Source organism: Pipistrellus hanaki (genome assembly GCF_964339955.1).
Source record: "Pipistrellus hanaki genome assembly, chromosome: 15".
Lineage (NCBI taxonomy): Eukaryota > Metazoa > Chordata > Mammalia > Chiroptera > Vespertilionidae > Pipistrellus > Pipistrellus hanaki.
In genome coordinates, this window is record NC_140517.1 from 44,738,958 (window position 1) to 44,765,587 (window position 26,630).

At 56.7% G+C, this 26,630-nt stretch overlaps 1 protein-coding gene across 2 annotated transcripts; it reads left to right on the forward strand.

Moving 5' to 3' along the window:
- On the forward strand, positions 1-26,630 carry DHX34 (DExH-box helicase 34). 2 transcript variants are annotated; one of them, XM_084905808.1, is made up of 17 exons: positions 1-84; positions 5,025-6,007; positions 9,752-10,063; positions 12,728-12,985; positions 14,967-15,069; positions 16,686-16,903; positions 17,484-17,658; positions 19,483-19,676; positions 20,261-20,362; positions 21,016-21,255; positions 21,378-21,551; positions 21,869-21,986; positions 23,155-23,261; positions 25,004-25,306; positions 25,486-25,662; positions 25,831-25,969; positions 26,366-26,630. In XM_084905808.1, the coding sequence occupies exons 2-17, from the start codon at positions 5,303-5,305 to the stop codon at positions 26,494-26,496; spliced, it is 3,456 nt and encodes a 1,151-aa protein (XP_084761934.1). In that variant the 5' UTR covers positions 1-84; positions 5,025-5,302; the 3' UTR covers positions 26,497-26,630. The 2 variants fall into 2 exon arrangements, with proteins under 2 accessions (XP_084761934.1, XP_084761935.1); XM_084905809.1 differs by lacking the exon at positions 1-84 and adding an exon at positions 110-281.

A 26,630-nucleotide genomic window follows, 5' to 3' on the forward strand; every position in this document is an offset into this window, starting at 1 on the left:
TTGGCGTGCGCAGGCGCAGGACCAGTTTCGGACGCGTGAGGGGCGCTGAGACCGGAAGTTCAAGTTTTGGCGGCGACTGTGGAGGTGAGGGGGCGGGGCGGCGGTGGCGGCGGCGCCGGGTCGCCGGGAGTTTGGGGGCGAGCTTGGGGGTCGGGGAGGCCCCGAGATGAGGAAATGCAATGGAGGAGGCCGAGGGGCCGGGAGAAGCGGATGGAGACGGAGCCTGGGCGTCCCCGAGCGAACCTGGGAGACCGAGGGGCCCTGGACGGAAAGAAACGGAGGCACGGAAAGCTGGGAGGAACGGGGAGACCGGGAGACGGGGAGGCGGAGGGAGGAGGGAAAGGTCCGGGAGAAACAGACCGAAAAGGAGGAGAATCTTTTTCTTTTTTTTAAAATATATTTTTATTGATTTTTCACAGAGAGGAAGGAGAGGGATAGAGAGCTAGAAACATCGATGAGAGAGAAACATCGACCAGCTGCCTCCTGCACACCCCCCACTGGGGATGTGCCCTCAACCAAGGTACATGCCCTTGACCGGAATCGAACCCGGGACCTTTCAGTCCGCAGACCGACACTCTATCCACTGAGCCACACTGGTTCTGGCAAGGAGGAGAATCTCAATGCAGGAACGGGAGACTCCATCGTGGAGAGAGGCCAATCGATAAAGACGGGGACGGTGAAATGGGGAAAACCTGGCAAAAGCTGACGTGAGCGGGATTGGAGGAGAGAAAGCCAGGGGTGAGAATGGAGCGAGTTGATGGGGAAAGGGAGAGAAAGGCAGGCACATGTAGTGAGTAATCCCGGCTTCGGAGAAGTGAGAGATGAAGAGACAGTAAAATAGTGATGATCGCACCTTTTTAAGGTGGTGAGGAAGGTGGATGTATATACATATATGTGTGCCTATTAATGCCTAAGGGGTCCCCCAAAATGCATACAGTCACTTTGAGTGATGATCAAGGCAATGTTTGTTAAAAGACGTTTCATTTTCAAGATTGAGCTGTCAGCCGTTGAAGTGTGTTTACAATTTGGGGGGGACTCCCGGTATATGAGGCACTTAGAATCGGACCTGGTACATGTTAGCGGTTACTACATGGTCAGTTGTGAGACAGAATTTTAGATGGAGAAATGGAGAGAGATGTAGGGACAGCCGTGATGGAGGAAGAGAGTGATGGAGAGTGAGAACTGGAGAAGAGGCAAGAATAGTCCAAAAAGAGCCGAACCGGTTTGGCTCAGTCGATAAAGCGTCGGCCTGCGGACTCAAGGGCCCCAGGTTCGATTCTGGTCAAGGGCATGTACCTTGGTTGCAGGTGCATCCCCACTGGGAGGTGTGCAGGAGGCAGCTGGTCGATATTTCTCTCTCATCGATGTTTCTGACTGTCCCTCTCCCTTCCTCTCTGTAAAAAACATAAATAAAATATATTTTAAAAAATAGAATAGTCCAAAAAGATTCAAACGAAATGAGAAAGTCAAACGGAATACTGAAGAGGAAGAGAGAGGTTGTCAAATGGAGAAAGAAACAAGTAGATTCAAAAATGGAAACGGTGGGAGAGAATCAGATGAATGGAGTGAGATAAGGGACGGGAGACTAAGAAAGGGAAGAGATTCGTGTGGTGAGCAAGATGCGCTGGAAAACACGAGACCCGAGACCTGTGGATGGAGGACCAGGGAGGAGAGAACAGGGAAGCTAAGAAAACCTCTAAAAGCCGTGAGCCTAGGAGAGAAACCGGGAGAGGGTCAGAGACACAGCGGTGGAGGACCTGGTAGATCCAGAAAATCTGAAAGGTAGCTTAACACGGGAGACTGTGAGAACAGTCCATTTCATTCTGAGAACCGCTGGCCAAGTGTGGCAATAATTTTAAGGTCCTTTCCTCTTCCTAGAACAGAAGTTCCCTCAAAGGCGCTCTGGCATCACCCAGTCCAAATCTATAATAATGAAATCATAATATGCTGATTAGACCGATGTCCTTCCGGTCGAAGCCGGTGCAGGCAGCCAGGGGAGGGACGGCCTGCTCTCGCACGGATTTTGTGCACCGGGCCTCGTGTTGAATAAGCAGTGATGCTGCCTCTGTGGGAAACGGCACTGCCATTCACACGTTCCTCAGTGGGAGCCCATATCTGGCTCTGACAACGCCCTGGTTGGCCTGAGCTTCCCGAGACCGCAGAGATGGACTGTCTGTGCTCCGCTCCATGGCGGTCCTTGAGCGGCTGAAGGCAGAATAGGAGAAAGCATCACTCATACCACGATGAAGGCAAGTTGTGGTCTTTGGAGCGTAATTTTTTCCAGGTGAAGGCCCCTGGTTCTTCTCCCTGTCTTCTGTATGCTAGTCATTTTTGGGGGGAAAAGCACACTGGTTACGCTTTAGCTTGTCTGGCCCCAGCCAGGGGCTAAAACACATTGCCATGGCTTGCGATGGGTTTTGTGCCCGTTTCATAGATGAAGAAAACCTCCTTGGAGAAGTCAGTTTGCCGAGGATCACACATCTTGTAAGTGAAGCTGAGCTTCAAACCCGGATCCTCCTGACCCCAGAGCCTTATTGTCAGAGGCTCTGAACCCTTTTATGACCATAAACCCCTTTAAGAACGAGTGATGGATTTCCCTCCAGCGAGTCGCACACACAGGGTATGTTCTTTATTAGTGAGGCCTCTTGTACTGGGTCAGAAACCCAGTTGTAAGCAAAAAGTTTCTTTTTAAAAAATATTGTTGAAAGTAGGGCATATGCTCCCCTTCCTGCCTCCTCCCCACCATTGACCTCTTCTAGCCACCCCCTCCGTCCTGAAGGCTTTTTTGCGTAGCTCCAGACTGAGGGCTGGAGGAAACTAAGCCTCAAGCACTAAATGAGAGTGCCAGGCTTCTCCCTGGCTCCTTTCACTTCTCTCCTGGGGTAGCTGAATTGCACGCCTATGGGTGCCCCATTGCGCCCCCATGCAGGCTTTTCTAGGATAAATATCAAGGAAAGACCTGTATTCGAGAGCGATGACAAACCTCCCGTTTATGTCATCCTTGTCTGGCCACAGTAGATAGAATGGCCAGCTCTTCACCCTGGCCACTGTGGCTATATCGTTAAAGTGTCAGCCCGCACATGGAAGTGCCGTGAGGCTGATTCCTTCAATGCACCTGGCTTGCAGTTTCGATCCTGGCCCTAGCTGGGGCATGAGCAGGAAGCTACTGATTGACATGTCTTTCTCACAATGTTTCTTTCCCTCCTTCCCTCCCTCTCAAAAAAAAAAAAAAAAAAAAATCAGTGGAAAAAAATATCCTCTAGAGTAGGGGTGTCGAACTCAATCAGAGAAGGGGCCAAAATCTAAAATCCAGCCTAAATCGCGGGCCAAATGGTTTACTGAACAGTCATAAACTGACAATGTCATAAACTGACAGCGGAGTGCAGTGATGACAGCGCGGTGCGGGCCACATTGCAAGGCCTGGCGGGCTGGATTTGGCCCGCGGGCCTTGTGTTTGACACATGTGCTCTAGAGGATTAACAAAAAGAGAGAACTTTTCTAGCAACAGATCATTAATTCCAGAGAAAGGCTCTGATTGGCCCACCTTGGGTCACGTATCCACCTCTCAAACCTGTCACTAGTTAAAGCGGTGGAGGGTACCGCGATTGGCCAGGCCTTTGTCAATTGCCTGACCAACATGAGTTCTCATGTGGAAGCCAGGAAGGGCCGCTCTCCAAAGGCAGGTGTGCACTGTTAATCCGAAAAAGAAGGAAGGGCTGTGCCGGGCAAGCAAAACCAATCCTATATAATAAAAGCCTAGGTGGTGCGACGCCCTCATGTGACATCATCACAAGATGGCAGCAGGAGAGGGCAGTTGGAGGCGACCAGGCTGGCAGGGGAGTGGTTAGGGGGTAATAAGGCTGGCAGGGGAGTGGTTAGGGAGCAATCAGGCTGGCAGGCAGGAGCAGTTAGAGGCAATCAGGCAGGTAGGCAGGCGAGCGGTTAGGAGCCAGCAGTCCTGGAGTATGAGAGGGATGTCCGACTGCTGATCCCATAGGGATTGGGCCTAAACCGACAGTTGGACATCCCCCAAGGGTAAGGTGACCAGATCGTCCCTCTTTTGGCGGGACAGTCCCAATTTTCAATAATTTTCCCCACGTCCCGAGGCGTTTTAAAAAAGTCCTGATTTTTGGAAAGAATCTTTCCAATCTTTCCAAAAATCGGGACTTTTTAAAAATGCCTCGGGACACGGGAAAAATTGTTGAAAAGTGGGACTGTCCCGCCAAAAGCGGGATGATCTGGTCACCTTACCCAAGGGGGTCCCAGATTGGAGAGGGTGCAGGCCAGGCTGAGAGAGACACCTCCTGGCCAGGCTGAGAGAGACACCTCCTGTGCACGAATTTTATGCACCGGCCGTCTATATGTATAAAAGCCTAAGCGACCAAACAACCAGAATGACCAGTTGTTATGATGTGCATTGACCACCAGGAGGCAGATGCTCAACACAGGACAGTGCACTCCCACAGGGAGAGCGGCGCTAAGCCAAAAGCGGAGCTCACAGCTGTCTCTCCTGACTCTGCGGCAGGCTACCAAACAGCAGCGCCAGGTGCAGGGGCCGGCATGAGTGCAAGCAGGGTGGTGCCTGGCCCCAGCTCAGTCAGGCTCCTCCCTGGCTGCCTGCGTGGCACACTGCTACATCCCCCGAGGGGTTCCAGATTGCCAGAGGGCGCAAGCCATTCTGAGGACACCCCCTACTCCGCCCCTCCCCCCAGCTCCTGCACCAGGCCTCTAGTACAAATAAAAAGCAACAGTTGCAAAAACTGTGCACTTAATTTCAGGCTCAGTAGACCAAAGGTTAGGAACCCTTGCCTTAGTCTTTATTTTACCAGACCTCTCATGGCTTTGTGATAAATCGCTGGATTGTCAGAGTTTGGTGACACATCTGTCTCTTGCATGTGAACATGTGGGACTCAGGGTGGTCTTACTCATTACTGTCCCTTTTGCGAGGCCAGTGTTTGCATCCTGCAGGCCTTCAATAAATGTTCCTAAAAATGAACATCTGTTCTCTTCCCCCAAACACTCAGGGCCTAAAACCCAGGATGAGCCTGTGTCCACCCCGGAGATTGCTGCAGGAGTCATGAGGTGCCCTCTGTGCCACCAGCTTGACCCCCTTCGGCCACTTCCTCTGCCTTCGCCTGCAGTGGGCCTGGACCATCCATGAGACGGAAACAGCTCTTTGAAGAGAAAGTGGGTCCTTGCTGCAGGCCCCGGCCTCTGCAGGGACGGGGCACGGATGAGAATGTCTGGTCCGGGCGGTCAGCACTGAGGCCGGTTCTGGGACAGCGGCGTGGTTAGGTCCAGCATGCCTCCGCCCAGAGCGAGGGAGGACCGGGGCCACGGGGGCCGGCCCCGGGCTCCCCGGGAGGAGGAGACCCCGGAGAGATGGGACTGGAATCGCCCCGAGGCCCGGCGCCTGTTCGAGGACGCCTTCTTCGGAGACGGGGACTACATCCGCCAGGGCTCCGAGGAGTGCCAGAAGTTCTGGGCCTTCTTCGAGCGCTTACAGAGGTTCCAGCACCTCCAGACCCCCCGGAGGGAGGACCGGGACCCCGGGCAGCCCAAGCACAGCATCCCGGCGCTGGCCGACCTCCCGGGCGCCTACGACCCTCGTTACCGCATCAACCTCTCGGTCCTCGGGCCCGACGCGCGGGGCTCCCGGGGGCCGGGCCGGCGCCTGCCCCCGGAGCGGGTGTCCGAGTTCCGCCAGGCCCTGCTGCACTACCTGGACTTCGCGCAGAAGCAGGCGTTCGGGAGGCTGGCCAAGCTGCAGCGGGAGCGGGCGGCCCTCCCCATCGCCCAGTACGGGCGCCGCGTCCTGAAGACGCTGCGGGAGCACCAGGTGGTGGTGGTGGCCGGCGACACGGGCTGTGGCAAGTCCACGCAGGTGCCCCAGTACCTGCTGGCCGCGGGCTTCAGCCACGTGGCCTGCACCCAGCCCCGGAGGATCGCCTGCGTCTCGCTGGCCAAGCGCGTCGGCTTCGAGAGCCTCAGTCAGTATGGCTCCCAGGTGAGCGGGGCTCAGGGGGTTCCACTTTCTCCCGGCGGCACGGGAAGATGGGCAGGGTCCGTTCAGGTTACAGAAGCACTTACCCTTTGACCTAGCGGTGATTCTTCTAGAAATCTGCCTACAGATTGGCCTGGAGATGGTCCAGTGTTCGGCAAACGCATTAGTCAACAGAGCCAAATATCAACAGTACAACGATTGAAATTTTTCTTTTTAAAAAAAATATATTTTATTGATTTTTTACAGAGAGAGAGAGAGAGAAACATCGATGAGAGAGAATCATTGACCAGCTGTCTCCTGCACACCCCCCACTGGGGATGTGCCCACAACCAAGGCACATGCCCTTGACCGGAATCGAACCCGGGACCTTTCAATCCACAGGTCGACGCTCTATATCCACTGAGCCAAACGGCTTTCGGCTGAAATTTCTTTTGAGAGCCAAATTTTTTAAACTTAAACTATATAGGTAGGTGCATTGTTATTAAATTAATTAGGGTGCTCCTAAGCTGGCCTTCGCTAAAAACTCAAGGGGCCAAAGAGCCGCATGTGGCTCGCGAGCCGCAGTTTGCCGACCACTTGTCCAGATGCTAAAAGGTGCTAACATTACCCAGTGCAGGCAGACCTTGTGTTATCGTGCTTCACACATGTTGCTTTTAGTTGTTGTTTAATCACATGATATTTTTTCCATTGATTTTCAGAGAGAGTGGGAGGGAGAAGGGGGAGGGGTGGGGAAGAAACATGGATGAGAGAAAGACAGATGGACTGGTTGCCTCCCGTACTCACCCCGACCAGGAGGTGGGGCGTGAACCTGGAACCAAGCTACGTGCCCTTGACTGGGAATCGAACCCGAGACCCTTCGTTGCTTGGGCCAACGCTCTAACCACTGAGCAACACAGGCCAGGGTAGATGTTACATTTTTGACAAGTTGAAAGCCAGCCCCTTCACCAGCAAAAACGCTTACAGTTCGCTTTATTGCGGTTCTCACTTTATTGAGTGGCCCGGAACTGAACCGGCAGTGGCTCTGAGGTATGTCTCTATAGCACTTTGACAGTAAAAAAGTTAGAAATGTCCTAAAGGGTCATTGATCTTCTTTCTATGAAGCTGTAAAAACAGAACGAGGACACTACCTTACTAACGGTTTCTAGGGTTCTAGTCCTGGCTCTACCCCTTAAAAATGGCTGTTGTTAGAATATACTCCGTCCAGTAGAATGCGTGTGCCATTAAGTATATAGCTCTGGAAACTTTCACAAGTTGAATATGTTTGTGTAACTCGCACCCAGATTTTTAAAAATCAGACCAGCCCCCCAGACACCCTCTTGTTTCCCCTTCCTGTCACTACCTCGAGGCGCCACAGGTCCTCACTCTTCTTAGAGGTAAATGATCATCTTTTTTTTCTTTTAAATATATATTTTATTGATTTTGTACAGAGAGGAAGTGAGAGAGATAGTTAGAAATATCCATGGGAGAGAGTCATCGATCAGCTGCCTCTTGCACACCCCCTACTGGGGATGTGCCCGCAACCAAGGTACATGCCCTTGACCGGAATCGAACCCGGGACCCTTCAGTCCCCAAGCCGACGCTCTATCCACTGAGCCAAACCGGTTTCGGCATAAATGATCATCTTAGTGTGAGGTTATCACACCTGAGTTAGTGACGGACGGTCACAGGTGTCTGCCTCGTTACCTGTTTAAGGGAATAAAAAAGCGTGTTCTCTCGGGGTCCCGGCTCTGTTGCTCAGTGTTAGCTCTGTGAGATTGGGCCTTGGTTTTGCACGCAGGTGCATGCGGTGCCGCTGTGCAGGCTGCGTGTGTGTGTGTGTGTGTGTGTGTGTGTGTGTGTGTGTTCCTCCAGCTGTCGAGGGGAATTCGGACAGTCTCCGTGTTAGGCTCCTATGAATGGTGCTGCTTTCAGCATTTTATTTTGTTTTATTTATTTATTTTTTAAAGTATATTGTATTGATTTTTTACAGAGAGGGAGGGAGAGGGATAGAGTTAGGAACATAGATGGGAGAGAAACATAGATTAGCCACTTCCCGCACACTCTCCACTGGGGATGTGCCTGCAACCAAGGTACATGCCCTTGACCGGAATCGAACCTGGGACTCTTGAGTCTGCAGGCTGACTCTCTATCCACTGAGCCAAACCGGTCAGAGCTGCTTTAAGCATTTTATAACATGCCTTTTGGTCACTCTTGGTGACTATTTTGGGGATATATATCTAGGAGTGGGGTATTGTCAGCTTTCGCGGGATACTGCCAAACCATTTTGTAACGCTGTCATACCCACTTACACTCCTACCATCAGTACATTTCACATCATCACCAGCACTTGCTACAGTAAGACTTTTCATTTTAGCTTTTCTGGTGGCTGTGTAAGTGGTAGCACATTTTATTTTTATTAAAAAAAATTTTTTAAGTATTTTTATTGATTTCAGAGGGAAGGGAGAGGGAGAAAGAGATAAGAACGTCAATAATGAGAGAGAATCATTGATCGGCTGCCTTCTGCACACCCCTCCCTGGGGATCGAGCCCACAACCCAGGCATGTGCCCTTAACCAGAATCGAACCGGGACCCTTCATTCAGTCCGCAGGCCGACACTCTATCCACTGAGCCAAACTGGTGAGGGCTGGTATCACATTTTAATTTGTATAGTGGGTTTTAATTTACATTTCCCTGATGAGTAAGGACATTGAGCACCTTTTCATATATTTATTGGCCATTTGGAGAGTCTGTTTTGTGAAGTGTCTGTTGAAGCCTTTCTCCCATTTGTCTTCCGTGTTGCCTGTTTGTTTGTTCTTGATTTATAGGTCTTTATCAGTTCTGGATAAGTCTTTGGTAGGATTTATGTGTTGCAAATCTTGCCACCTACTTTGTGAGTTGCCTTTTATTTTCTGAATGGCGTCCTTTGATGGTGGCATCTTTTCATCTAAATATAATCCAGTCTGTCATTTTCTTTTTGTGGCTGGCACTCTCTGGGCTCTGTTTAAGAGATTTTTGCCTACTTTAAGGACATGAAGATATTCTATTTTTTTCTAATAACTTACATTTAGAAATATAATTCACCTCAAACCGGTGGGTGTGTGTGTGTGTGTGTGTGTGTGTATGTGTGTGTGTGTGTGATGTGAGGTACCCTTTTAGCTGTGTTACCTTAAACGAATTACCTCAGTTTACCCATCTGTGAAGTGAGGATAAGAAGAATTCTTACCTCCTGTGGTGGTCATGAGAATGAAATGAGTCGGTAGACATGAGCATTTATAGTAGTTGGTGGCACATAGAAAGGCTAATTATTGGTATTATACTAATTAGTGTCATATCCCAGGCTCTGTACCAGATGTCCCAGTGCATTAGCACATATAATTCTCACAGGAGGGGGTGAGAGGAGAAAGGGGTCCTAATTTATGGTGACAGGAGAAGATTTGACTTTGGAGGCGGGCACTTGGTACAATACACAGATCTTGTAACATAGAAACCCACACCAGAAACCTGTATGTTCATGTTGACCAATGTCCCCCCAATACATTTAATTTAAAAGAAATTCTCACAGGAGAAAACATAAGTCTCTGAGGGATAGAACTGCTTGCCCAAAGCCAACCACCCAAAGAGGCAGAGGTGGGATTCAAACCCAAGCCTGTTGGACTCAGGAGTCCGATGTGGGGCGCTTGCTCAGATTTCACTTAAGGCGGGTGAGGGGCTGGTGCCCAGGCCCAGGTCCTCTCCCGACCACCCCCCTCCCCCTCCCCTCCCTCCCAGGTTGGCTACCAGATCCGCTTTGAGAGCACGCGCTCGGCGGCCACCAAGATAGTGTTCCTGACGGTGGGGCTGCTGCTGAGGCAGATCCAGCGGGAGCCCCGCCTGCCGCAGTACCAGGTCCTGATCGTGGACGAGGTCCACGAGCGGCACCTCCACAACGACTTCCTCCTGGGCGTCCTGCGGCGCCTGCTGCCCCAGCGGCCCGACCTCAAGGTCGTCCTCATGTCGGCCACCATCAACATCTCGCTCTTCTCCAGCTACTTCGGCGGCGCCCCTGTGGTGCAGGTGCCCGGGAGGCTCTTCCCCATCACGGTCAGTGCTCCCTCCCCACCACCCTCCTCCCTCCCGCCTGGTCTCTGGCTGCGGCTCTGCTTCCCTTCCCTTCAGTTAGCATATTCTCTCTCTCCCTCTATCTCCCTCTATCTCTCTCTATCTCTATATCTCTATCGCTATCTCTATCTCTGTCTCTGTCTCTATCTCTTTTAAAGCTGCCACATCTGAGCATTTTCATGTGCTGGGAAGAGTGCTGAGTGCTTATTAGAGGAGACCCAAAAATATAAAGGCTCAAATAACATAGAAGTTGATTTTGCTTATATGACACTCTGGCAGGTCCAGGCTGATGGGCAACTCAGTTCCAGGTGGTCATTCAGGGACCCAGGCTCTTACTTTCTCTTTGCTCTGCCATCTCATGGGGCGCGTTTCTCAGACGCAGTGTCGGCATGTTGTGCTGGATAATTATTAGTCGTGGGGCTGCCCTGTGTGTTGTGGCATCATTAGCAGTGCTCCTGGCTCCTACCCAATAGATGCCAATGGCATCCTCCTCTCCCAGTTGTGATACCAAACCAAATATGTCTGAAACCGAATATGTTTCCAGATGTTACCAACTATCCCCTGGGGGTGGAGCACCACTCGTGCTAAGAGTCCTGGGGAGTGTCCCCGTCTGTCTGGTCAGAGTTTGTGTAAGAGGAAAGGAGCGAAAGTCCAGGGAAAATCCAGTGTGTCTGAAAGTTGGACGTGACCTGGTAGTTACTTCCGTTCTAACCTCTGAACTACACCTAGCTGCAAGGGAGTCTGGGAAATGTCATCTGTCTCCCCCCCCCCCCCTCCGCCCTCTGTGTGTGTGTGTGTGTGTGTGTGTGTGTGTTCCAGGGAAGACAAGGGCAGACTTTCTGGAGCCACCATGGGGCTCCTGCACCAGGCTCACCCCATTCTCACAGCAGTCCTGGGGGTAGGCCTGACTCCACCACGCTTCACTCACCGTCCCCCTGAGATGTAACTGTTGGTGGAGAAGCTGAGCCAGGAGGCAAACCTTTTTTCAGGTCCTCTTAAAATCTCTGTACTCAAGCGAGCCTGAGATTCTTTTACTTTTTAAATATATTTTTATCAATATATTTTTATTTCAGAGAGGAAGGAAGAGGGAGAGAGAGATAGAAACATCAATGATAAGAGAGAATCAATGATCTGTTGCCTCCTGCATGCCCCCTACTGGGGATCGAGCCCACAATCTAGGCATGTGCCCTTGACTGGAATTAAACCTGGGACCTTCAGTCTGCAGGCTGATGCTCTATCCACTGAGCAACACTAGCTAGGGCCAGAGATTCTTTTTATCATCCCAGCTCCTTAGTCCTGAGCTCTCAGTCAGCAGCTTCTCCCTTGAACTTTCCCTGTTTCTCAACCTATTTGCTATGGCTTGCATGCAGTTTTTGTCCATAATGTTAACGATTATAATCACAGCTAACATTTATTGAGCATACAGTATACTACATTCTTCACAGTTAACACACAAGAACTCATGTGAGTCCCTTGCCACAACCTGGCTAGCTCTGTGCCAGGGATTACTGCCATGAAGGCAGCAGTGAAGCTCAGAGGTGTGAAGTCACTGGTTCCCAGAAACTGCCCTGATCCTGTGGTTTCCGGTTCTAAATGTCCATCGGTCTGTCTTCTAGGCCAAGCATGTCAAACTCAAAGGCTAACACGGGCCGAATAAACAAGGTGTAGGTGTATGTGGACCGCAAAAAAACAAAAGCTTCAGTTTTCATAGAAATGTAGGTTTATCTCGATAGAGACATGCAGTACAAAGAACTGAAATAAATGAGTAATCATTAACATAAAATAATGTTCATTTTAATAAAAATTAATATTTTTCTTGAACATTAACTTACCAGACACTGAAGAACTGCACAAACTAATAAACGTCACGTAAACAAACCTATTTTTCTTGATCTCCGAAAGCGAAATATTTCCTATCGCACGCACCAAACAAGTCAGTCCAAGACTAATGACGTGGCAATGGGCTGCTCAAATGTTTGCTGCTGTTTTAGTGGAGAGAAATGGTGCGCCTGCACATAAGGCAGATAAGGGAAATGAATGCACCATGATTATAGTAATCAGTCATTAGCTAAAGTTGTAGTTCGTTAATAATTATGTGTAACAGGATATTGCAAAAATTAAGTTAGGAAATTTTTATTAAAACATTTCTTACATACCATTATATTGCCTGGGCTGCAAAATTTTTCGTTGTGGGCCGTGAGTTTGACATGCTTGTTCTAGGCTGCCATAAAAAAAGGGGGAGGGTGCCTTCTGAGAAGGGATTTCTAGGGTTTCATCCTGGCTGCGCCCTTTAAAATTTGTCATTGAAGTTATACTCCAAACGCCAAGGAATGTACATACATGTGTATAGTTCAATTAATTGTCACCAACTGAATACCTGTATGCAGCCAGCACCCAGATTAAGAAACGTCAAACCTTGCTGGCACCCAGAAGCCTTCCAGTTACCTTCCTACTTGTGCTTTACTGCATCCTCCTCAGGCTGTCCTGTGTGAGCATGGTCTCCCCGCCACCCCCCACCCCCCGCCCCCATCCCCCCTCCCCCCTCCGCCCCTGTCTCCCGTCCCCCTGTCCGCCGCCCCCCCCCCCCCCCTGCTGCTCTGAGCTGGAGGGACAGCGTGCGCTCACGCCCGGGGCTGTCTCCTGTAGGTGGTGTACCAGCCGATTGAGGCAGCAGAGCCGTCAGTGTCCAAGTCGGAGAAGCTGGACCCGCGGCCCTACCTGCGGGTGCTGGAGGCCATCGACAACAAGTACCCAGCCGAGGAGCGGGGCGACCTGCTGGTCTTCCTGAGCGGCATGGCGGAGATCAGCGCCGTGCTCGAGGCCGCCCAGGCCTACGCCAGCCACACCCAGCGCTGGGTGGTGCTGCCGCTGCACAGCACCCTCTCTGTGGCCGACCAGGACAAGGTGCCACCGGGCTGTGTGCTAGGAGGGGGTGGCTGCACCATGCAGGGCCGCGGGCTGCAGAGGGCTGCTCCCGTTATTTAGGGGTGGGGTGGGGGTGCCAGGGTGAGCCTCCGGATGAAGGAGGAGGCATTGGAGCTTCGCTGTGGGGGCAGGAGGGTTTGGAGTAGGAGACGAAGGGGCAGGCAGTCCAGGCAGGGGCACCAGCTTGAGCAAATGAATGGATGCAGGAATTTGGGAGTTGGGTGTCAGGAAAGGTGAGGAGACCACCAGGCTGGAAAGGAGGTGCCGGAGTGCACTGTGGGTCACTATTACAGATTTCCCCAAACTTAGCAGCTTGGAACGATGAACATTCATTATCTGTAGTTTCTATAGATCAGGGGTTGGGAAGGGCTTAGCTGGGGGCGGTTCTGGCTCAGGGTCTCCCATGAGGTTGTAGTTGGCTGGGGCTACACTCACTTGAAGGCTTGACTGGGGCCAGAGGGTCCCCACTCACCTGGCTGGCTGTTGGCTGCGGGCCTTTCTAGGGGGCTGGTTCTCCCCAAGAGACCTAAACAGAAGCCACAGCATCTCCTGTGACCTTGGCAGTCCAGGCCATCGTTCTGCAGGTCCTGTTAGTTAATGGTGTGTGTTCGCTGGGGAGGTGCTGGATGAGGGGGGGAGTCCTAGGAGGTGACTCCTGGGGCCGCCCTGGAGGCTGATTAGGTAATCTCATTGGCCCCATCCTGGCTTATCGATGGAAGACACAGCCCCGGAGCATCCTGGGTGCCTCCCTGTGCTGAGGGGGCTCTTTGAGACGCAGTGACCGCCAGCACACGGCCCTTCCCCTTACGCGGCTGTTAGTCTGCTGGGGGATATGGACAAGTAACCGACAGTTTTACAGATGGTAGAACCCTGAGAGCAGAGTCTTGGTGGATTCAGGGAAGGCTTCCTGGAGGAAGGGGCTTGCAGAACAGACCTGAGAAAGCTGCAGCCTAAGAGGGGGCCGGGAGAAGCGTCCACCTGACGTGTGTGGAGCATCTGCTGCAAGTGGCAGGAGTTCTGGGCTCCGTACGCTTGTCTCACTTAGTCCCACTTCACAGATGCAGAAACTGAGGTACAGGTGCCCGTGCAAAGTCACATAAGAGGCAGAGCCAGGCTGTGCGTCTTGGTAATTTGGCACCAGAGCCCACGCTCTTAAGAGGTTGGCAGACTCGTAGAGGGCCAGGGAGTCATATTTTGGGGTTCTCAGTCACAGCGGATTTGTTACAGCAGGGGGAGCAGCTGTAGATGGGCTGGTGAGGCTGAGCCATCGCACCTGCCTCACAGACACAGGTGGCAGGCCGGTTTGGTCTCCAGGCCATAGTCGCTGACCCCACTGTAAGCCACGGTGCTTGACTGTCTCTGGGCTCCTCGAGAAGGGCCTGTGCAAAGGGCCTGGGGTGAGAAAAACACGGGCAGCTGGGAAGCTGCAGGGCTGGGCTCCAGACTCTGAAGGGAAGTTCCGGTAGATGGGACTGGAGAGCTCGCAGGGTTGGACCACAAGGGTCCTTGAGGACGCAGGGTGGTGCTGGGTTTTGTCCCAAGAGCACCGGGGAGCCAGGAGAAGGTTCTAGACAAGGTGGGGCCAGCACCAGTCTGTGCTTCGGCGGATCCCTCTGCTGCGTGCGAAGATGGACTGGAGGGACTGAGTCTGGAGTCGGAGACCAGGGAGGAGGCCGGAGCAGCATCTGTGTGGGAGAGGAGGGGCCGGGACCAGGGCGGGGCTGTGGGTGCGGGGGAATGGAGATGTTGAGGATGTCCAGGTCTGTGTGGAACGGGGAGGGATGGAGGGACCCAGGCTCCTGGTCCAGGATGACGAGCCATCTTAGGGGTGGAGACTGGGGAGGAGAGGGTTTGGTGGAAGGCACCGAGGCCAGGTCAGACATTTGGGTGTGAGGCCCCTGGACACATGGGTCAGGGAGGGCCGAGTTAGCCCCTGCTCTCACCTACTCACCGCCCCCAGGTATTTGATGTGGCGCCCCCTGGCGTCCGGAAATGCATCCTCTCCACCAACATCGCCGAGACCTCGGTCACCATTGATGGCATCCGCTTTGTAGTCGATTCTGGTAAGGGCTGCCCCGGCGACCGGGTGGAGAGGGAGGGAGTGTGGGATTGGGAGACGCACAGGTGTAGCCAAGGCGTGGAGGGCCGTGGAGCAGTGGCCACGTCTTAATCTTGCTCCCGCCGCAGGGCCTGGCACTCCCTGTGGTCTCTGTGAGAACTGTCTTTTCAAACACCCACAGGGCTCACTCTACCAGGGGTCTTCAAACTACGGCCCGCGGGCCACATGCGGCCCGCAGAGGAGTCTGATCCGGCCCGCCAGGTTTTTTGGGCAGTGAGTGCAGCCGAGGTGTTACAGTAGGAATTAGTAGTTCATATAGTCCGGCCCTCCAGCTCTCTGAGGGACCGTGATCTGGCCCCCACTTTAAAAAGTTTGAGGACCCCTGCGAGTCTATCCCATGCCAGGGCCTGTGTCAATGTCTCCCCTTAGGGGCCCAGCTTGTCCGCTTTACCTGCGTGCTCTCCCCCCTCCCTCGTCCTTGCTTTCCTTGTTTTTCTTCCTGGTGTGGGCATCACATTTACATCTGTTGATCTACTTCTTGTCTGCCTTCCCAGTGGGACTCCTCTGGAAAGTCAACAGCGCACAATGGCAGGGACCCTGCTGGCTGTGACCAGGGTCATGTCACTGACACTGTGTGTTCATGTCACTGACACTGTGTGTTCATGTCACGGACGCTGTGTGTTCATGTCACGGACGCTGTGTGTTCATGTCACGGACGCTGTGTGTTCATGTCACGGACGCTGTGTGTTCATGTCATTGACACTGTTTGTTCTTTGTGAAATGGCTGTAACGACAGTGCCTGCCTCGGGCGGTAAGGATGAAATGAGCGAATACACTTGGCGCCTGGCACAGAGGGAACAGGCAGCAAATGTTAGCCGTTGCCTTTTGGTGTTGAGCCTGGGATGCCAGTGGTAAAACATTCCATAAGTTTATGTGCCATTAAGATACTTAAACGCTGTCCATTCAACAGACATGCCATTGGTTTTAAAATGCATCAGGGACAGGCAATCTGAACAGAGGTTGGCCTTAGAATTGATGAAACACGGTGTCTGTTCAGCGCCCTGAGGCCAGGGACTTCGTTTTGTTCACAGCTGTATCCCTACTGCCAAGTACATGCCCACCACATGGTAGGTTATCATAGTATTGGTCAGAGGTCCGAGCCTCTGAACAACAAAGTCTTTTTAAAAAAATATATTTTATTGATTTTTTACAGAGAGGAAGGAAGAGGGATAGAGAGCTAGAAACATCAATGAGAGAGAAACATTGATCAACTGCCTCCTGCACGCCCCCTACTGGGGATGTGCCCGCAACCAAGGAACATGCCCTTGACCGGAATCGAACGTGGGACCCCTCAGTCCGCAGGCCCACGCTCTATCCACTGAGCCAAACCGGTTATGGCTGAATTAACAAAGTCTTGAAAAAAATAAGTGAAAAGATGTGTGAATGAGGAAATGAAGGATCACATTAACCAAATGTCAGGCTTGGGCCCAGAATGAGCATGGAACAGAGGAGGGAGTGAGGGCGTTGTGGGTGAAGGGCTGGGGGAGGACCAGGTGCACGCAGCCCCTGTGGCTGCCGCACACAGATGCCCACCCCTCCCTGCGCCCCCTCTCCCCCCAGGGAAGGTGAAGGAGATGAGCTACGACCCCCAGGCCAAGCTGCAGCGGCTGCAGGAGTTCTGGATCAGCCAGGCCAGTGCCGAGCAGCGGAAGGGCCGGGCGGGCCGCACGGGCCCCGGCGTGTGCTTCCGCCTCTACGCCGAGTCCGACTACGACGCCTTCGCCCCCTACGCCGTGCCCGAGATCCGCAGGGTCGCCCTGGACGCGCTGGTGCTGCAGGTGAGGCCGGCGGGGGCCGGATCCTGCGTGCTGTGCCGGGAGGAGCCGACCGGTCCTGGTCTCAGGGCCGAGGAGAGCTGGGCCGGCCAGGCCACCGAGGGGCGCTGGCTCCTTTCAAATGTCAGGCCCATGGTGAGGAGGGAGTGGTTCCCCAAAGCCACGGGGTCATGTGACTCACTCAGAGTTCTTTCAGCTGTAACAGAAAACCCATCAAGAGCTGGCTTTTAGCCCCAGCCAGTTCGGCTCAGTGGATAAAGCATCGGCCCACAGACTGCAGAGTCCCAGGTTCGATTCCAGTCAGGGGCATGTACCTGGGTTGCAGGCTCAGTCCCCAGCCCAGGTCAGGGCATGTGCTGGAGGCAACCAGTTAATGGGCCTCTCTCACATCGATGTTTCTCTCTCCCTCCTCCTCCTCCCTTCCACTCTCTCTAAAAATCAATGGTTTCCTTGGATGAGGATTATCAACTATAAAAAATAACTGGCTTTTACCTGGGCCAGTGTGGCTCAGTGGTTGAACGCTGGCCCATGAACCAGGAGGTCACGTGTCCCCCGTTCCTGGGGGCTTTGGTTCTCACTCTAGATGAAGAGCATGAGCGTGGGAGACCCCCGAACCTTCCCCTTCATCGAGCCCCCGCCGCCGGCCAGCCTGGAGACGGCCATCCTCTACCTGCGGGACCAGGGCGCTCTGGACAGCTCCGAGGCCCTCACCCCCATCGGGTCCCTGCTGGCCCAGCTGCCTGTGGACGTCGTGATTGGTGAGGACCCTCCGTGGGGGGACCACACGGGGCACTTCTCCAGGCCTGTCCACCCTTTCACCACCCCCTGGGCGGGCACCTGCTGGGCACCAGGGACACCCAGTAAACGAGCAGGGCTCTCAGCCTGTCCCCAGCTCTGCCCTGGCTGCCCTTTGCGGTGCGGGGTAAGGGTTCCAAAACCTCTTCCTCTTACCGATCCTTGTGCCATCCCTGCCCCTCTCGCGTGTTCATTCTGCCGATTCTCCTGACTCAAGACACTCTGTCTCCGCCGCCGTCCGCACCCACAGAATAGTCCAGCCACCACCGCGGCACCATCTCCCAAGCACCACGCTCCACAGAGCCTGCTGCTGCCGTGCTAATCCTTAAGCCCGTCCCTGCAGGGGCCCGATCAGCTCTTTCTGTTTGCTCTAGAGCAGGGGTGGGGACCCCGTTCCTGTCAGGGGCCATTGGATATTTATAACCTCAGCCGCAAAATCATCAGCTTAAAACCAGCTGCTGTATGTGGTCAGACCTTTAACTAACTCCCCTCGTGCCTTGGCAGGGCCAGGCCACGATTTCACGGCCGCATCCGGCCCTCGGGGCGGACCCCCACCCCTGCCCGGGCGGGAAACGGCTAGAGCAGGAAGGCAGGCCCGAGAAGAAAAGGAACAGTCCCCATCCCACGAGCACTTCCTGTGTGCCGGTGGTGGGCTCTGTGGACTCACGGAGAGAGGGGAGCGCCCCAGCACCTGTTGTGCAGACGGGGAAACTGAGGCCTGGTGGGGTGGGGCACAGACCTGTGCCCAGGGAAGGGGGCAAGCCGGTGACAGAGCCTGGGTTCGATGGGCCCGTCACCTCCCCGGGACAGGAGTGACACCCGCTCCCACGAGGAAGCGAGGCTCCATCCCTGTCATGGGCAGAGCGAGGGCCCTCCTGCCGGGCCAGAGACCCCGGGGCACCGCGCTGGGCTGTGGGGCTCAGTCACGGCCGGGCACTGCCAGCCCCTGCAGGTGGATGCCCGCCGGCCCCTCTCACGGGGGGAAACGGAGGCAGGAGGGAGGGAGGGCCTCACGCAGGTGATGCACGGAGCTAGGGGCCCCGGGACAGACTTGTTTTCCCGCCCGCCTTTGTTCTCAGAGGCTGGGTGTGTGACAGGAACTTTCTAGAAAGGCAGTCAGGGGCTCTTTGGGGTGGGGTCAGATGCTTGACGTGCAGGCACTGACTAGGTCAGGCAGGAGCAGCCTGAACATCGGAAACGCCACGGGGGGTACTGTTCCTGCCTTTTTCTTCCTTCTCTGTCCTTCATGTCCCCCTTCACTCCCCACCCTCCCCCCGCCTCTCCCTCCGTCCTCCTCTCCATCTTCCCGCCTCTCCCCTGAATGGAATAGAGATGGCAGGAGAGATTCACACCGCAGAGGTGCAAAAGTCAGCAGTGCTGCTGGGTGCCAGGCAGACCGGGGACAGCTGGCGGGTCACGTTCTGGGGAGGAGTGAGTGCAGGTCAGAGTGAGTGCGGGGAGAACCGGGAGCCAGGCCCACGGGGAGGGGTGCAGGGGGGCCGGGAGGAAAGAAAGCAGCAGCAGCCGGTGTGTAGCTAGTGCCCGCCCCATGTCCGAGGAGGTGGGACCGTGCTGGTCTCCAACTACAGATGGGGAAACTGAGGCCTTGCCCAAGGTCACGTGACTGAGAGCACAGTGTGTCCATCTGGCTCCCGAGGCCCTCTGAGAGCCGGAGGGAGGGAGGGAGGGAGGGACGGAGGGAGGGAGGGAGGGAAGGAAGGAAGGAAGGACGGAGGGAGGAGGGAGGACGGGAGGACGGGGAGGCTCAGCTCGCTGCCCGCCCCCAGGGAAGATGCTGATCCTGGGCTCCATGTTCCGCCTCGCGGAGCCCGTGCTCACCATCGCGGCCGCCCTCAGCGTCCAGTCGCCCTTCACCCGCAGCGCCCAGAACAACCCGGAAGGTGCGGCGGCCCGGCGGCCCCTGGAGAGTGACCTGGGCGACCCCTTCACGCTCTTCAATGTCTTCAACACCTGGGTGCAGGTGAGGCCGGTGGGGACACCCCTGCCTGGCTGTCAGGCCCAGAGTCAGGGCCCCCCTGCGGCCGTGGCTCCTCCTCACGCCCCACCCCCACCTATGGACGCCACCATTCCTGGACCAGCACGTGCAGAGCTCAGGCCTGAGGGGAACCTGGGCTCCTCAAGTGCCCACTCAAACCAGACTCCTGGGGTAGCACCTGTTTCTCCCAAAACACGCTCCCTGAGCCCACCCCCTGGGCCTGGCCCCGCCCTCCTGGGGCTCACAGTCCGGTGCAGGTGGTCAGACCTGTCCCTAGACAGTGACCACCCAGACTAGGCTGCAGTGGGGAGCGCAAGGGGCTGAGAGAGCCTGGAGCGGGTGTCTGACCCAGTGTGGTCTGGGAGGGCTTCCTGGAGGAAGGGGCAGGGGGGCTGAGACCTGGAAGAAGGGAGAAAGCAGGGGTCATGGAGGGCCGACAGGTCTCCACCTGCCTTGCATCTCCCAGTGGCTGGTGTACAGGTCCATACTGGGGAGATCTGGGGAGGAGGTCAGCTCCCGCCCCTCCCTCAGCTGGTCAGGCCCCAGCACCCGGCATCCACCCCACCCAGGTGAAGTCTGAACGCAGCAGTAACTCCCGGAAGTGGTGCCGCCGCCGGGGCATCGAGGAGCATCGGCTGTACGAGATGGCCAACCTGCGGCGCCAGTTCAAGGTGAGGCCCGGGCCCGGGGTGGGGGCCAGCCCCGCTGAGGCAGCCCGGGAGGCCAGGTGGGGGCGAGACAGAGCGAGGGCCCCTGAGCACACTCTGGATCGCAGCCTCGTTCCTTCTCCAGCACAGAGGTCAGGGTCCCACCCTGCACCTCCTCCTGCCAGCTGGTGATGGGGGCGGCAGCCCAGGAGGGCTCCTGGCGGGGGCGCACGGGGTCCGCGGCCATGTGCCGCATCCTCACGGGCCCGGGTGCGGAGCGGCCGTGCGCTTGCTCAGGCTGAGTGCTGGGAGCGAGCGCAGAGGCACCACATCTGGAGCCGACCCCCCAGCGGCAAATGCCAGCTCCGCCATTTGCTGGCCGTGACCCCTGGGCAAGTGCCCGGGCCTCTCTGGGCCTCGGCCGTGTTTCTGCAGCCGGGGAGTGACCGCCAACAGCAGCCGCAGTGCTCTTTCCTGGAGCGGCCATCTACGCCCGCGCTGTGCAAAGGTGGTTCTTACCCAGCAGCCCTGCGGGAAGTACTAGGAGCACCCCTTTTCCATTCGAGGGAAAATGTGGCTCAGGAGGCTGACACTGCTCGCCCCGAGTGGCAGGCCCCTCTCTTGAATGTGTCCTCCAGAGCCTGCCCCATGTCCCTCACCGGGCCCGTCTGTCCCAGGAGCTGCTGGAGGACCACGGGCTGCTGGCCGGGGCCCAGGCCGCGCAGCCGGGGGACAGCTACCGCCGCCTGCAGCAGCGCCGCGAGCGCCGGGAGCTGTACCAGCTGAAGCGCCGGCACGAGGAGGGCGGCGGGCGCCGGCGCAAGGTCCTGCGGCTGCAGGAGGAGGAGGACGGCTGCTCCAGCGACGAGGACCGGGGCAAGGCCTCGCGGGCGGCCGGCGACAGTGTGGACATCCAGGTGGGCACCGGGGGGCTGTCCCGGGGGCCTGGGGGGCCAGGGTGTGGGCCCAGCCGTCTGCAGGACCTCTGGGTCCACATCCCAGTACAAGCCCGGGGGACCCCCTCCCGACGTTCCCGCAGGATGTGAAGTTCAAGCTGCGGCACAACCTGGAGCAGCTGCAGGCGGCCGCCAGCTCGGCCCAGGCCCTGACGCGGGACCAGATGGCCCTGCTGAGGCTGGTGCTGGCCCGGGGCCTCTACCCGCAGCTCGCCATCCCGGACCCGTTCAACAGCGGCCGCAAGGACTCGGACCAGGTGGGCCTCAGGCGGCGCCCATTCCCAGCGCCCGCTCTGGGCTGGGACGTGGCCTCCACTGACACGGCCCTGGCCCTGCCTGTGGGGCTCGCACTGCTCCCAGACGGCTGACCGGAGTGGTGGCGCTGGGGTGGGAGCCCGGGGCTGGCGGAGCACAGAGGGGCCCTGACCAGCAGGCCCTCCTGCAGGGGCTTCTGGGCTGAGGGGGGAGGGGGGCCTGGCCAGGAGGGTGGAGGAAAGCGTTGAGGGCAGGGCGGCGGGAAGAGGGCAGAGCAGGTCCGAGGGCCTCCGTCACCTGGCGCCCCCTCTGCTCCCAGATTTTCCACACCCAGGCCAAGCAGGGCGCCGTGCTGCACCCCACGAGCGTCTTCGCCAGCAGCCCCGAGGTGCTGCACCCGCAGGAGCCGGAGGCCAGGGCCGCCGAAGGGAGCCGAGGTGCGGTGAGCCGAGCGGGGGCGACCCCTCCCCACCTCCCCGCGCTTGGCTTCGCGGGGGCTGCTGAGGGGGGCAGGCAGGCCGGGTCCCAGAGCCAGACTGGCTGGGGCTGTGGGGTTTACCTGCTCGGCTGGGCGGACCTCGGCGGGGCGGTGCAGGGCTGAGTGTCAGCCTGTGCCGAGATCAGTCCTTCGGGCTGGGCCCTCCTGGCTCGGTGCTGCCCCACGGCTCTCCCGGCCCCTGTGGACGTGGAGGGTAGAGTTCAGGCATAGGTCCAGCCTACCTTCTAGCCGAGCCCAAGCCTGAAAAGCCAGGCGGGTCCCAGCCCGGGGTGTCCCTCCCTCGAGGCTTCCCGCCTGCGGCCTGCCGCTCTGTCCGAGGGCTGGGACGCCGCGCATTTTCTCCTTGTTGTCAGCAAAGGGACACGCTGCACTGAAGTGGTAAAAGTTACTCAGAAAGATAAGCCTTATAATTTTAAACAAAGATAGAACTGGAAACTTTCCTCATATTTAACTGCTGTACATTCCTAATCAGTGGACCCTTTCCTGTTACATTTTTTTCATTTTTATTTATTCAATTTTTTTTATTGGTTTTTGAGAAAGGAGAGAGAAACATTGATTTGTTCCATTATTTATGAGTCATTGGCCGCCTCTGTGCAGGATGTGGGGAGAGAACCCTGGGTCAGTGTGTGCCCGGTCAGGGACCGGACCCCCAGCCTCGGGGTATGGGGACCACACTGTAACCCACAGAGCCAGCCGGCCACGTTTCCCTTCTGTTTCCTTAATTTTGAAATTGCCTATACTCTGTCACCCAGCAGACAAGCCCTCGTGGCTGTCAGCGTTTGCCGCCCTTACTTCTGACCGTTTAGTTTTTCTTCCTTTTTGCTGGAGCATTTGAAACATTCCAGCCATGACATCACTTAGTATAATCACCGCACTGCTGCTCTCACTCCTGATTTCTCAATGTCACTGAATAGCCAAAGCCACGTTCATTATGACAAAGTATTTAAAACTAAGTCACAGATATTTTCTCCTTACACACACGTGAGCAGCTTCTTCTGGATGGGGAGGTGGCTGGGGTCGGGCAGCCCGGGGGATGGGTCCATGCAGGGTTTGAGTGGGGCAGTGGTGGGCAGGGTGGGCCTGAGCCGTCCTCCTGCTCCTTCCAGATGACAAGGACAAGATGAGCAGCAAGCACCAGCTCCTCACCTTCGTCTCCCTGCTGGAGACCAACAAGCCGTACCTGGTGAACTGCGTGCGCATCCCTGCTCTCCAGGTGGGTCCCGTGTGGCCCCTGCGTCCCTGGGTTTGGGCCTGAGGAGTCGCCCTCCCGGCTGGCTGCGGGCATCGGCCGCAGGCTGGTGGCCGGCTGCTGCCTGTCATTTGTGCGTTCACATAGCAGCGCCTGCCATATATGAGGAGCTAGAGAAGGTGCTGGGCATAGCAGTGAACTCAGCAAGACCCGTCCCTGCTCTCCTGGAGCTGAGGGCCAGCAGGGGAGGGCGGGAGATAGCAGTGAACGAAGGACGGCACTGTGAGTGTTCCAGGGAATGAAAAGGAACCGGGCCGGGAGGTTGGGGCGGGGGGGGGGGGGGGGGGGAGGGGGGGCGGGGCATGGGGGTGAGGGAGAGGGTACAGGACAGGTTCCAGTGGGAAATAAGGCGATCTGGACAGGCCTCACTGAGAAGGCAGATGGAGCAAAGACCCGAAGGGAGGGCGGGGGAGAGGGAAGAAGCCATAGGAAGTCCTGGGAGAAGTGTCCAAGCAGCAAGTGCAAAGGCCCTGAGGCACATGCAGGCTTGGCTGCACAGGGAACAGCTGGAGCCATTAGTCAGTGAGGAGAAGAATTGCCGGAGATGAGGTCAGAGAGACAGAAGGTCAGGCAGGCGGGTGAGACTGAAGGGTTCTGAGCAGAGCTGGGGCAGAGTCTGACACAGCTGGAAGCAGGGAGCCCGGCAAGGAGGCAGGAGGAGGGACGGCGGCTGGATATGGGTGGCAGCCAAAGACGTGCTCAGGTTGCAGATGTACTTGACTCTGTGCCTGTAGCCAGAGTCCGTGTAGCTGCCACACCTGTGGCTCCCTGCAGGCCAGCCTGCGGGTCTAGGACTGGTGTGTTCCCACTACAGACGTGAAGAGAGGGTATGGGGGGCTGACATTTGCCTAAGCCATATAGTGAACCAGGGCCATACGTCACAAGTGTCCCATTACAGGACCCCCTCTCTCTGCTCCAGCAAATGTCCAGGGAAGAGAGAAACCCTTCAGGTTCTCTGAACTCAGTAGATTTGCTGCTATTATGATTTACTTTGCTGTGTTGTTAATCCTCACCTGAGGGTATTTTTTTCATTGCTTTTTCAGAGAGAGTGAAAGGGAGAAAGGGAGGGGGAGAGAGAGAAACATCAATGTGAGAGAGACACATCAACTGGTTGCTGCTACACGCACCCAGACCAGGGGTGGGCAGTGAACCCACAACCCAGGTACTTGCCCTTGACCGAGAATTGAACCCGTGACCCTTCAGTGTGTTGGCCAATGCTCTAACCACTGAGATAAGACAGGTAGATGGATGGACTGGTGGATAGAAGGACAGGTAGATGGATGGACTGGTGGATAGAAGGCAGGTAGATGGACAGGTGGATGGATGGACAGATCCAGAATGGACAGGTGGATAGAAGGACAGGTAGATGGATGGACAGGTGGATAGGATAGGTAGGTGGACAAGTGGATTGGTGGACAGGTAAATGGATGGACAGGTAGATGAATGTACAGATACATGGATGGACAGGTGGATAGGACAGGTAGATGGATGGGCAGTTGAATAGAAGGACAGGTAGATGGATGAACAGATCCATGGATGGACAGGTGGATAGGACGGGTAGATGGATGGGCAGTTGAATAGAAGGACAGGTAGATGGATGAACAGGTCCATGGATGGACAGGTGGGTGGATGAATGAATGGCTGGGCCGGAACCCAGCGGGTGGGGGCCCTCACCCACTGCCTGTTCTCTGCCTCGTCTCTTCCAGTCCCTGCTGCTGTTCAGTCGGTCCCTGGACACCAATGGGGACTGCTCCCGCCTGGTGGCTGACGGCTGGCTGGAGCTCCGGCTTGCCGACAGTGAGAGTGCAGTCCGGCTCCTGGCCGCCTCCCTGCGGCTCCGTGCCCGCTGGGAAAGTGCCCTGGACCGGCAGCTGGCCCGTCAGGCCCGTCGGGGGCAGCCGGCGAAAGAGGAGGAGGAGGAGGAGGAGGAGGAGGAGGCGGTGGCTCCGGTCAGCCGCCAGGAGGTGGTGGCCCTGAGCAGAGAGCTGCTGCAGTTCACAGCAGCCAAGGTACCACCGCCCCCTGGCTGTGTGTGTGTGTGTGTGTGTGTGTGTGTGTGTGTGCGTGCTACCACAGCTTCCAGGTCGCCTGATGTGCGCACAGTCCGCTTCCTGCTCTGGCCCCGGCCCCGGCTGCGGGGAGCGAGGCGGAGCGGCCGTGCGAGGCCCCCTCTCCTGTCTCCCCGCAGGTCCCCCACACCCTCCGGCGCCTCACCGGGCTGGAAGCCCAGAACCTGTACGTGGGGCCCCAGACCATCACCACCGCCCCCAGCCTCCCCGGCCTCTTCGGCAGCTCCGCCCTGTCCCCCCACCCCACCAAAGGGGGCTACGCCGTCACCGACTTCCTCACCTACAACTGCCTCACGGTGAGCGGCCCCGGGCCCCACTCTCCTGCCCCTGAACATGGGTTTTAGGAGCCCCCACCACAGGTCAGCCTAGTCCCGGGGCTGCCGCCGGGGTTCTCAGAGGGAACTGGACTGGACTGGCTGTTGGGGGAGGGCAGAGGCACAGCCCTGACACCGCGTCCCCCCCAGAGTGACACCGATCTGTACAGCGACTGCCTCCGCACCTTCTGGACCTGCCCGCACTGCGGCCTGCACCTGCCCTTCACGCCCCTGGAGCGCATTGCCCACGAGCAGGCCTGCCCCGAGGCCCCGCCGGCCGGCCCCCCGGGTAAGGCCGCGGCCTCCTGTGCGTCTGAGCCTCCTCTGGACACGGACTGACACCCTCAGCCCTCTGGTTCTTGTCACAGAGACCCCGGAGCCCGGGTTGGGGAGGGCCTGGGGGGGCTGCCACTCACTCATTTCTTTCTGTCTGCCCCTGTCTCTCTGTGGCTGCGTCTCTGTTCTTTTCCGTCCCACAGCTGTCCCTACCGCAGCTGCATCCGCTGTTGTTAGCCAGGGATGCTGCAGCGGGCAGGCCCACCCCAGGGCTCTCTCAGTCTGTGCACGTGTGTTAATCAAGGAAGGCTTCCTGGAGGAGGCAGACCCAGAGTCCCCTCGGGTGCCCGGGTTAGGGTGGGTGGAGCCTGCAGTGGAGCCCCCTCAGCCTCCCTCTCCTCTCTCTCAGGGGCTGAGGAACCGGCCGAGCCCCAGCAGAAGACGTCCGCCCTGCAGAGGCCTTACCACTGCGAGGCCTGCCAGAAGGACTTCCTGTTCACGCCCACGGAGGTGCTGCGGCACCGCAGGCAGCACGTGTGAGCCCAGCCGGCGGGGGCCCGTGGCAGGGCCGTGGACTCCGCCCTACCCCCATCCTGCGCTCAGGACTACAGTCTGGATGCCCCCCCGCACACAGTGGGGAGGGTGTGAATAAAGTCTGACGTTCTGAGTCCGAC

Coding starts and splice junctions, on each gene's coding strand:
- DHX34 (XM_084905808.1), top strand. CDS start 5,303: ATGCCTCCGCCCAGAGCGAGGGAGGACCGGGGCCACGGGGGCCGGCCC. Junction 21,987..23,154: donor GGCCGCCGAAGGGAGCCGAG/GTGCGGTGAGCC, acceptor TGCTCCTTCCAG/ATGACAAGGACAAGATGAGC. Junction 25,970..26,365: donor CCCGCCGGCCGGCCCCCCGG/GTAAGGCCGCGG, acceptor CCTCTCTCTCAG/GGGCTGAGGAACCGGCCGAG.